The sequence below is a fragment of the Babylonia areolata genome, chromosome 15, assembly GCF_041734735.1.
Source record: "Babylonia areolata isolate BAREFJ2019XMU chromosome 15, ASM4173473v1, whole genome shotgun sequence".
In the NCBI taxonomy this organism is placed as follows: domain Eukaryota; kingdom Metazoa; phylum Mollusca; class Gastropoda; order Neogastropoda; family Buccinidae; genus Babylonia; species Babylonia areolata.
The window spans coordinates 7,109,789-7,122,298 of NC_134890.1; the positions used below are offsets into that span (position 1 = coordinate 7,109,789).

General features: G+C 43.3%; 1 protein-coding gene across 5 annotated transcripts in view; it reads left to right on the plus strand.

Annotated features, from left to right (window-relative positions):
* Positions 1-12,510, plus strand: part of LOC143290403 (uncharacterized) — a 134,845-nt gene that overhangs the window by 22,600 nt on the left and 99,735 nt on the right. For all 5 annotated transcript variants that reach the window (XM_076599809.1, XM_076599805.1, XM_076599807.1 and 2 more), the window contains exons 5-6: positions 329-432; positions 8,187-8,330. In XM_076599809.1, the coding sequence (XP_076455924.1) occupies positions 329-432; positions 8,187-8,330 (248 nt within the window). The remainder of the gene's footprint in view (positions 1-328; positions 433-8,186; positions 8,331-12,510) is intronic.

Genomic DNA, 12,510 nt, shown 5'->3' on the forward strand with positions numbered 1-12,510 from the left:
TGTGAATAGTTGTGACAAAAACAAAAACCAAAAATCCAGTAAATAAATTGTATATACAACTTATAAATAAATTGCACACATACTCACACACACACACATGCACACACATACACACACACACACACACACACACACACACACTTTAAGACATTAAGGTGTTGCATAACAGTGTGAATAAATGAAAACATGTGTTAATGTCTGAATTTTTCATTCGCTAGCCTATAAAACTATAAAACCCAACTGCAAATTTGGGCCTTTGTATCATATGGTTTGATTATTCATGTCATACATGTGTGAACAGAATTACAGATTTATCTCTGGTTTGTAGCACAAGACCTCACTGGGCAAGGGACGAGCATTCCTACGGTTCTGCTTGGTGCACCAACGTCTGGCTGACACTGTACAGCAGTGTGCCATCCATCCCAAAACTGTGTAAAGGAGTTTTTCTTTCTTTTTGTGTTTGTCGGCTATATCTTACACATAATCTTGTATGTGCAAATTTACTATTTGTGTAAATGAATGTTTTTGCCCTACCATTTAGGCAGCAGTACTCTGTTTTCTGTTGTGTGCATGCTGGGTATGTTCATGTCTCCATAACCTTCTGAACTAAGTGACATGCATTACATGATCTTTATAATGAATATTTGATCTTCTACATGTGTATATACACTAAGGGGATTAAGCACTGTCAAGACATATGTTGACCTAGGAGAACGGAAAAACCTCCATCCTTAATCCATGAGGCATGGATAACCGAGAACCCAGAACCCTCAGATTGAACCCGCCAACACTTTCAGCTGTTGCACCAGAGAGCTGGTTGAACAGATTACCACTTTGAGAGAGAAATGAGCACAAAATATGATAATACATTGACACCTTAGATATATTCACAGATCATGTCACCAGTGAAAGAAACTCATAAACTCACTTAGCATTTGGTCCAGGCTGATCAGCATGTTTCAGTCATGCCATGGTATAATAATATTAATAATATGGAGGCTTATGTAGTGCGGTTTGCTGCTTTCAAGAGCAGGCTCACTGTGCAACACAGAAAAAACGTATTTCAAAGGTATAATAATGAAAATAAGATAAAACAATTTACCACCCACCACCATTCACAGCACAAATAAAAGTACACTACACACACCTACACCCACCCTCCCCCACCCTCCCACACACCACTATCTAATAGCTTAAATTGACACAGAGAATCCATAGAGATAAAACAAACAAAAGAGTAAAATTTTGAGAAGTACACATTGTGCAGATAGCATATAATTCTTGTACTTGAGTAAAATGAAACATCACAGACACTTTGTGTAAAGGTAACCAATCAAAAGATAAGCTATAAGCATATGAAGTAGTAATTCAATCAGACTTCCCCACTCAGTCGCATAATGCCTACAAACAATATTTAACATGCACGTCATTACTCATGATCACAGCAGGGAAAGCACCAGGAATTAATGTAAAATTTTGAATAGCCAGCAATATGAATAAAAAACTAACGACTGCAAAACAACGGTCTCACTGCAATAGGACACATACCTGTGTGCCTGTGTCACATGAAGAGAAGGGTGTTCATTGTACTGTTGAAACAGATATGTCTCTAATGCTTTTTTGAAAGTTTGTTTTGATCTGATGTGGTGAATGTTAAGTGGTAATGAGTTCCGTTGCCTGGGAGCAATGAAAGAAAAAGCACATTCGCCAAATATCTTTGTGTGCGTTTTTGGTATACATAGAATTTGTTTATCTGTGGATGAACAGAGTAGCCGAGAAGGCAAATAGACAGAAGGAATATCGGAAATATAGTCTGGTGAAGAATCTGAGAAGAAATTATGGCAAAAAAGAGAGATGTTTATTGTGTATGCATGCTTCAACAAGGAGTCGGTGTAAGGCTCTAAGTAGAGGCTTGACATGGCCTCGTTTCTTTGCTTTGAGGATAAGCCTTGCAGCTGAGTTCAGTCCCTTCTGCAACCTATCCAAGCATTGTTTAGGGCAGCCAGCAAGAAGAGCATTGCCATAATCCAACCTTTCACAGGACAAAAGCACAAACAAGTGTTTTTGCGGCTGCAGTTGTCAGGAAGTGACAAATGGAACTGATTTGACGGAGAGCGGCGTGGGCAGATCTGCAGATGTGAGTGATGTGATTATCAAGAGATGTATCATCAGAGATAATGAATCCAAGGTTGCGTGCAGAAGGAGAGAACTAAATGTCACAGTTTCCAACATGAATGGTTGATAACTTTGAATGAACTGAAAATAGGTCTTTGAGTGAATGAGAAGGGCTTCAGTTTTATCATCGTTTAATTGAACAATTGGGAGGAGGTAGCACCTTTGGATGCCTGGCAGCTGCACTTTCTTGGAGAATGGATGGACACCACTGGTCCCTAAAACTGTCACGTGCTGACTCCAAGTGTCACACCCCAGCAAACTGTCTCAGCTGGCACGCTAAACCATGTGAAGGGGTGGTGTTGACACGGCACTACTTGGCAAATGAACTTCCTTGTCGAAGTTACTGGCCAGGGCGGAGGGGTTCTGTAAGGACTCAACGGCCACATGTCAAGGACCAAGGCAAGCCACTAGTTATGTGGATGTCCGGCTGTGATTAACAGCCTAAAGAGGGATGGGCTCCATCAGGCTTTCATGCCCAAGATTCACCCATGATGAGTCAAACCAGAAATCTGTCCATACCAGATTGGTCACAGCCTGGGTCAGCAGTGGCCACACCTGCCGCTGCAAACCAGTTGAGGTGGAAAGTATGTTACTGGTGGTTGCCCCAGTAAGATCAGGGGAAGTGAAAATATTGTCTTAGGCACCAGAAACATAAGAACTGTGAGAACACCAGGAAACATTGAAGAAATGACACACGAGATGAAAAGATACTGCTGGAACATCATAGGTATCTGTGAGATCCACTGAAAGACCTTGGTGAAATAACACTTGAGGAAGGGCACAAGATCTACTTCAGTGGGGAAGAAGACAAGCATGAGAGCAGAGTAAGCTTCCTAGTACACAAGGATATCATGGGCACAGTCATGAGATGCCGACCCATTTCAAGCAGGCAAATTGTCATCCGCCTGAACTGCTTTCAACATTACCATCATCCAGGTATATGCTCCTACAACTGACTGTGATGAAAACGATGTGAAGCAGTTCTGTGACCAGCTGCAAGAAGTTCTGGAGCAAACACAAAAAATGGATATCATCATTGTTCAGGGGGATTGGAATGCAAAAAAAGAAGAGGATGCCCATACCAACTGGAAGAACACTTGTGGGCAGTTCTGCAACTCCAAAACCAATGAGAGAGGTTTAAGACTCCTGGAATTTGCCAGCAGCAACAACCTAATACTGGCAAACACTTAGGCTCTCACAAAGTATCACACCGAATTACCTGGCTCAGTCCTAGTGGTGATCATCACTGTCAGATAGACTTCATTCTAGTCCAGAAACGTTTCAGATCTAGTTTGAACATAACCCAGACTAGAACTTTCCCAGGAGCAGATGTTGGCAGTGACTATGACTTGGTCATGATGTCCTTTCACCTATGTCTCAAGAACATGTGTAAGTCGAAATTCATGAGACTCAAATTTGACCTTGACAAGCTGAAAGACCCTGAGGAGGCAGAAGCTTTTAAGGCAACCATTGGAGGAAAATTTGCACCACTACTCATCCTCGGTGCAGAAGAGGTGGATGTGAACACCATGACGTCTGCCTTCAGCACAGCATTGACAGAAGTGGCTGCTGACATCATCAGCTAGCAACGACCCAAGAAGAAGCCATGGGTCACTGACGAGCTGCTAGAACTTTGCAATGAGGTGTGAACTGAAGAAAAGAAAAAGGAACCAGAAGGAGCAGCAGAGTACAGGAAAATGATCAAAGCCATTGAGAAAGACATGAGGATTGCCAAACAAGTCTGGATTGAAGAGAGATGCCAGGAAATAGAGACTGACCTGAACAACAACAACAGCAAAAGGGCGTACCATACAGTAAAAGACCTGACAACTGTCAAAGAAGCCAAGGTCTCCACTGTTCAAAGCAAGGTTGGAAAATGTCTCACTGAAAAGAAAGAGATCATTGACAATGGACAGGGTACTGTTCAAAACTTTACAATCACAGAACCATCGGTGACTCAGCCATACCCAATTGCCCTCAAGCAACCAAAGAGGAAGAGCTACCAATTCATTGTGAAGAGGTTGAGGCAGCAGTAAAGTAAGGAAAATCAGCTGGAATCGACATCGTACCTGCAGAGTTCATCCAGGCAGGAGAAGACACAATCAGCATACTCACACTTCTTTGTAACAGAATCTGGAAGACAGTAGAATGGCCAACCAACCAGACGCAGTCTCTAGTTATCACACTCCCAAAGAAAGGAAATCTCCAGTTGTGCCAAAACTATCACACAATAAGCCATATCAGCCACCTGAGCAAGGTACTGCTGAAAGTCATTTTGAACAGACTGAAAATTCAGGCTTTACAAAAATAATCTTTGAAGAGCTAGCATCCTTCCGAACTGGATGTAGCACCACAGAATAGATTTCCAATCCAAAAATAATATGCGAGAAATATCTTCAACAGCAACATCTGTACCATGTCCTTAGATTTCAGGAAAGGATTTGATACAGTGTGGCTGATACAGTGTGACCCGAGGCTCTGAGGGTGACTATGACGTATGAGAAAATACAATATTAGCCCCAATATCATCTGAGTTATCCAACAACTATACAACAAGGCAACTAGTGCAGTCCTCCACCACAGTTCCATTGAAAACTGGTTCAGCACAACAGTTGGGAGTCTGACAGGGTTGTCTGTTATCCCCTACACTATTCAACATATTCCTGGAATGTATCTTGTTGGATGCATTGGAAGCCCATAAGGGCACAACCAATTCGGAAGCACAACTGTTACAAATCTTCAGTTCGCCAATGACATTGATGGCTTGACAGGAAATGAGACCAAACTCTTCAACCCATTAGAAAGACTTGACATCACCTCCAGGGCATACGGAATGGAAATAAGTGCAGAAAAGACAAAAACCATGACACATAACACCAATGGCATTAGCACTTATATCAAAGTCAACGGGCAGTCTTTGGAATCTGTATCTAGGTTCAAGTACCTGGCTGCGATTGTCACAGATGAAGGCGCCAAACGATAAGTTATGTCCAGTATAGCACAGACTACAGCAAAACTCACTTGACTGAAGCCCATTTTGAGAGACAAAAACATCACACTCAGATCGAAAGTGAAATTTGTGCACTCACTGGTTTCATCAATATTTATCTGTGCTTGCAAAACATGGACTCTCACTGCTGACCTCTCGGAAAAGATCCAAGCCATGGAAATGAGATGCTTCCGAAAGCTACTGAGCATCTTCTACACTGAGCACATCACGAACACTGAGGTCCGACAGAAGAGCACGTAAGCCATTGGACCCCACACTGACCTCCAAACTGTCATCATGAGGAGGAAGCTCAAAAGGTATGGACACATCACAAGGTCAGATGGGATCTCAAAGACCATTTTGCAAGGCACTGTACCAAGCAGTAGAAAGAAAGGGAGGCAAGAAAATGTGGCAGGGCAACATGAAAGAATGGACAGACCAGGATTTTGCAGAGAGCTGTGAGAGACAGGAACCAGAGAACTGGTCTGGAAATCATATGCAGTGCCCTGACAACCTTCCACTGGGTTATGGGATAGGTGAAGGTGGAGAATACAACGTTGCATGACCTCTACAGTATGATCTATTTCTGAGGGATGAGAAAAATCATATAGTTTAAAGTCTTCAGCAAATGACTGGTTAGAATTGGAGTGACTGTCAATGAGTGATGGAAGGGGTTTGGTATACATGAAAAATAAAACTGGGCTCAACACCGAGCCCTGAGGTACACCAAAGGAAACAGGTTTAGTGTCAGATGACTGAGTGTGACATGAAAGGTAGCTCTGGAACCAACTCAAGGCTGTTCCACATATGCCATTGTAATTAAGAATTGTACAGAGCAGAAGAGAATGATCAATGTGTCAGAAGCTGCGCTTGTATTAAGTAGAGTCATCAGAGAATACATCACCATGATCAAGGGCGAGTAAAATGTCATTTGTGACCTTAATCAGTGCTGTTTCAGTGCTGTGCAACCAGCAGACTGGTTTGGGCACAGCAAGGAATGTGAGTGTCGGTATTCAAAAAGTTGGCTGAGAACAATCTTTTTGATTATTTCAAACAAGAAGGACAGGTTAGACACCGGGTGGTAGTTCTTCAAATTGTTTTGGTCAAGGTAGGGCTTTTTTAACAATGGTTTGACCACAGCAGTCTTAAAAAATGGAAGGGAAAAGGCCAGACAGCAGACTTTATTGACAATGTGAGTAAGGGTGGGCAGCAGTTCACCAAGGCAATCAACCAACAATGAAGTGAGAATCAAGTCGAGGGAACAACTGGTAGACTTCAACTTTCAAATAATCTTTCCAAGTTCACTCTGAGAAACGGGATGAAATACATCAAACTTAGAAGTAACAAAAGTACCAGTGTTACAAGACTCTGCTATATGGTTAGTGCCCCTGCGATCAAGTTCAGAGCGAATGTTAGCAATCTTAGTTCTAAAATAATCACCAAAAACAGTTGGCAACTGACTAACAGGATACAAATCAAGGAGGGAAGATGACTTTTCATTGCCAATGAGTCTGCCACACGCACTAAACAGTTGCCTCAAAGATTTGTTACCTGAAAAAATAAACACTGTAATACACTGTATTTGCTTTTTGGACAGTCTTGGTGATTTTTTTGCTTTTGGACAATCTTGGTGACTTTTATATAAGCAGAGGCAAAGATTTGTTAGCAAACAATCAGTTTAGTCTTTTTACTCTGCATGTCATCTTTATTTCTTAGCTGTCCTAAGCTCTTCTATATACTAAAGTACCAAGGGGCAGACCTGTCCATCCTTGACTTTACAGTGGGTAACAGGAGCATGTCTGTCCAATGCAGCATGTAGAGTGTAGTCCAGTTGTTCTATGGAAGGGCAAAGAGTGGGTGACACAGTCCTACTACACAAGTCCTGCCTGAAAGCCTCTCTGTTCAAGGAATGAAGGTTGCAGTCTCTTTGCAGCCGGGAGTCTCAATGTGAACATCACAGACAACACAGAAATGGTTAGAGCTAAGCTCTTCGGTCACAGTGGTAAACTGTATAAAATTGTCCTGTGGTCGAAATGTAACCGAATCTATGATTTGATCACAGTTGTGAGTAGGCTGACACTGATTGACTAAAGCGAAATGTATTTAAAAGATCATTCATTTTTACCATATTTGATTGACAAGGTTCATCATGGTAATGGAAGTTCATATCTCCAACAATAATACCACTTGCAGAACAGTTGTTGGAAAAGTCAGGCATCTCTGGGAATTGCCACAAGAACACAGCATCTGTTAGTTTATTTTTAGCACTTGGAAAAGTACAGTAGATGTACCAGAAATAGACAGTTTTTCCGCATGCTGACACTCTTACTTGAATAATTTCATAAGAGGTGCGTAAGAATGGCAAAGTGAGAGTTTTCAAGATAAATTTAGGACAGTTAAAGAATTTTCATGTTTGTTGTGGGGTTTTTTGTTTTTGTTGTTGTTGTTTTTTTGTAAGGCATTGACTGATAAAGATGATGCTGATGACAGTAGAGTCTTCAACTGATTAAGATGATGCTAATTATATTATCAAGATCAAGTCCTTGATTAATAAAGATGATGATATGATTGACTGTCTTTTACTAATAAGAATAATGATGGTAATATGCCTGACATTGAATATGTTACTAATAAGGATCTGGGTCTGGATAAATGCATTGCTGAAGCCAAGGATTGACAAAAACCGAAACGGGGGGCTGGGGGTGTGTGCACAGGAGTAGGACTAGTGGTGTTGGCTCTGGGCTGTCTGCTTGATGATGCTGGTGAGATGATTGACTTTAAGTCTTTGACTAATAAGAATGATGATAATATGACTGACTGAGTGTTTGACTGAGTATTTCACTAATAAGGATGATGATGCACATAAATGACTGACTTTGAATATTTGACAGATATGGATGATGCTTATAATACGATTCACTTTTGAGCCTGACATTGTTATCATGCTGGTATATGCTTAACTGGTTGACTTTAGGCTTGGTCACTTGCCTCTTTGAGTTGGTGATTATTTTTTTGTGGTCAGGGAATGGTACAATCCTGGTGGGATATGGCTGAAACCAGACATTTCATCTTCCATTATCAACACTCTCTATGACTTGAACAGCTTGCACTTTGACCTCTCACCTCGAGGTTATGACCTGGACAATGCCTGGCCATCTTTTGCAAGGTCAGTGAGTGTTGTTGATCAGAGTTGTTGTTTTAGGAGTTGGGGGATGCTTACACATTTGTCCTAGATATGGAGTGACAGTTTTGGAATGTGGGCATCCACAAACAAGCAAACATGCTCACATGCATGCGCAAACACACATGCAAGCATGCACGCATGCATGTCACACCACACCACACAACACTATGCCACACACCACCACACCATCACACAAACACAACATAAACACACACATACACACACACAAATACAAGACATGATACAATACAACACATTCATACATATGTACACTCAAACACACACACAAATATGTATCTTGAACCTTCATACAAGTATAATGTCCAAAGAAACTTAAAATCAGGGTTAGCGTGAAGAGTAGACAGAGATCAAAATGGAAACTGAAATTTTAGTTGCTGTTCAGGACTCCATCAGTTTTTATTTCACTGAACTGAACTGATCCAAAAACAACCAGAAAAACCAAAGCATCATAGATCATAATGATTATTTAAATGTTGTTAAGTGAACTCCGTTGAACGTCTTACCATAGATTGATGATAATCATATGCTTCACAGAAACTGAGCACAACAGTGGCACTGTACACATACTTATAGGAAGAAGGCTGGGTATGCTCACTAACCCTGGTGCGGAGTCTTCTTCTTAGTCACAGGGCTTCTTCAGAGACTCTTTTAGATTTTATGCCAATACAGTGGCTTTGAGTCTGACAGCAGTGGCAGATGTGTTTACAGCACACATTTAATTATGTTCTGGCTGAGGGATGCATTTCTCTGATACCTTAACATCCTTTAGCCTTGAGTCAATCCCGGCACAGCAGTGCTCCGTCTTTGGGCCTTTCTGCCACAACCCGTAAGGGGTTGGCCATGTACCCCCCACCCCTTCCCAGACTAACTAACATCCCAACAACACAAACACAGAAATACAGAAGAGTTCAGCTCGTTGTTTTACTGTAGTCGTGCAAAGTAAGTATTTGTGACAAATCAAAGCACAAGCAATCAAATAAATACCCCCCGTCTAACCACAGCACAATTGTACTTCAGTCGCAGACAACTGCAGCACCAGTTCAGTTCAACGATGCTGCCAGAGTTCACAGGACTAGAACTACTCCTGACAGGTGAAGAGTCGATGGCTGGGGAAGGTCGGGGCAAGAGGGACAATGGGAAAGTGGGAAAGGGTACATTGGAAGTGTGGAGTGGGAGTGAGGAAGTTTTGGGAAGGACAAGGTAGAAGGGGAACAAGGACCGTTCCAGAGTTGTCCTGGAGATCAGTTGAAGGTAGTGGCACGGGGAGAAAATGTCACAGGAAAATATGTCACCAGGTAAACAAGCACACCACTGGCCCAGGGTGGAAACAGAGACCCACACAGACCAACACTGACACACACCGAAGAAGGGGTTAAGAAGGAAACATCCCATGACTTCACAGATGGCACCCAACAGCTCACACGCTGGAATGGTGACCCGTCTCTAGGAGAGCTTGGCATCAACAGCCAAGGGGAATCTTTCTCCAAAACTCCATAAGTTTCTGAACTTGCTCAAAGTGAAAAAAAAAATGTTCAAGAGAAGGGACATGCCACATACCCTCAGAGATGCACATGCATACACACAAAGGAGAGAGGGAGTTGAAGGAGAGAGGTGGAGAGAGTGGGGGGGAAGGGAGAGAGAAGGGGGGAAGAGAGAAAGGGGGAGAAGGGAAGGAAAAGAGAGGAGCACAAAAACACGCACAACGATCGCCAACGAGCTGTGACACTTTCCACACCCCCTTTTGGCAGCCATAGGGCTGAGACAATCACAAAGGTTGCCTCATACTTGGATCTCTTTTCCTTGGGTTGTTGTGTGCCTTTATAGGTTTATGAAGTTGCCAGCCCAACTTCTTCTCTGTGTTACTGCTTTAGCAGCAGCGGCTTATTCAGCTACAGCCCCAACCCAAGCAGTGCAAGCCTCTTCCCTTCAGGTGTTCTGCTCGGTGGGAGGCCTGGCCAAAGGTCAGCATCCCAAACGACTCAGCACTTTTCCAGCACCTTGAGTTGTTCAACCCCTGTGAACAGGGAATCTATACAGGCATACTTACCAGTAGCATGACAGGAGACTGTGACTGGTTTGCTTTGGTGCTAGTATTTTGGTACATGCTGCCAGGGCAAAGGATGGGGTTGCTTACACTTCTTACCCAGGGACAAGTTCCTCAAACTTAAACTGCTGGCACTAGAAGACACAGCCTTGGGTCATACAGACCTGTCTGGACATGTGCTTTTCTCTACAATACATCCATATGTCTGCTCTCATCTCTTCTGGCACAGGGTGTGGATATTGATCCCCCTGCTCTTCAGGTGGTGCTCTTCATGGATGCTCAAACAGGGCTTGCAGAGCTCATATGGACCATGTCCATGTGGTGGGGCTTGGTCTTCACAGGATAGTTAGTGGTCCTTCAGCGTTCTGCTATGTGAAGTGGTTTGCAGGGCTTTTCTCCTTTCTTGGAAGTGGCCTCTGGGAGACCATATGGTTGTTCACAGACAACACAACAGTGGTGCATTATGTGAAGAAAAAAAAAGGGGAGGGAGGTGTGTTGGGAGGCATTGGGTGACCCTCTCGCTGTGGGCTTGCCCCCCCCCCCCCCTCTGTTGGTGCCATTACAGGGTCATTGCTCCCTCAGTGAGTCACATAGCTGGTAACGCCAGTGTTTTGGCAGACACCCTTAGGTACAGTCAGGTAGTGTCCTTCAGACAGTGTGGTCCTTTTACCCCTCAGGGGATGTGGGTACTGTGGTTTTGACTGTTGCTTGACCCCTTTGAGATGAGGTTCTGTTGAGACTCCCCATGTTTGTCTCACTGTCTCAGACCTGGAAGCCGGGACAGTGGCTCTCTCTCTTTGCATTGGAGCAACTTCATCATTTATGCCCTTACCCCCACTCAGGTCCTGTCCAAGGTGATTCAGTGAGCTAGGTTGGAAAATCCACAGCTCTTCCTGATTGCACCCATGTGCCTGATCCAACCTTGGTACCCAAACCTGTTGTCCCTTGCTCACTTATCTCCTCTGGAATTCAGAATCAAACATCTGCTGAGACAGCTCTGTTCAGGGAGTTCAGTGGACTTCCTTCTCAGAGTACTCTCCAGAAGGGGCTTTTCTAGGAGCCTCTCATCCACTGTGGAGTTCCCTTGCAGAATTTGTTCCTTGTTATAGATTTCATTGAGAAAGCACTGTTGGGGTTCTGTTCACTCTGATATGCTCAGTCTCATGACTTCTTTTCTCCCTTTGCTGGCCACTTGCCAAAGTAGAGGTGGGATGCATGGTCTGAGGGGTTCGCCTCTGGTCATGGACTTCCACTAAGGGAATGTTCCATCACATTCTGTTTTCTTCCGGAGTTTCTAAGAGTCGAGACCTATAGGTGTCATCTCCTGTGGTGAGGATCAGGCCCTTGTCTTTCATTGTATCTGGGGAGGATGAAGATCAGCACCTCTGGTGGGAGTGCCCAGAAGCCTCACCCCCCTCCAAAACCAAGTAAGGAGGGAGAACCGGTGGCATCAGGGGAGGCTGAGGTGGTGGATTTTCTGGCTTGGCCAGACATAGCTGAAATAAGTACAACAAATCGATTTTCAATCTTATCTGACCTTGGGCCATAGCAAGCGGAGGAGCAGGAGATAAAGATGGACTAGGATGCTGCTACAATTTAAACTAACTTTTTATAGTGATCATTCAGTGGAATATCTATGGTTTTAACTCACTCAGGACAAATAGTTTTCTCCCATGCTTTTCCCTACAGAGGACGCATTTGTTAGGGTTAGGAAAAAAATCACAAAAAATACAAAACTAAGTAATGAATGAAACTCGCTGTTCTTGACCTACTGACCCTTCTCCTCATGTCATGTGTGCTCACCCCCTTCGTTCTTCACTGCCCTCAGAAACTGAGTCACTGTCAGTACCTTCTTGCTGGTAGCTTTCTTCACTGCAGATACTTTATTCAAAGTCTTCATCAACCTCGTAGATGTCGAAACCTTCAGTTTGAAGCATTTCAATCACTTCAGCAGCAGTAAAAGCTGCTGTCGTGATCTATTTTGCTCCAAAAATTTCCTCTTGTATCGCATGCAAGGCAGTTTTTGATATGTATGCAGATTAGCTTGTCATGTGGGGTGCTGAAGTCAAACGGCTGCCAGCGAGTGTGTTATGGAAT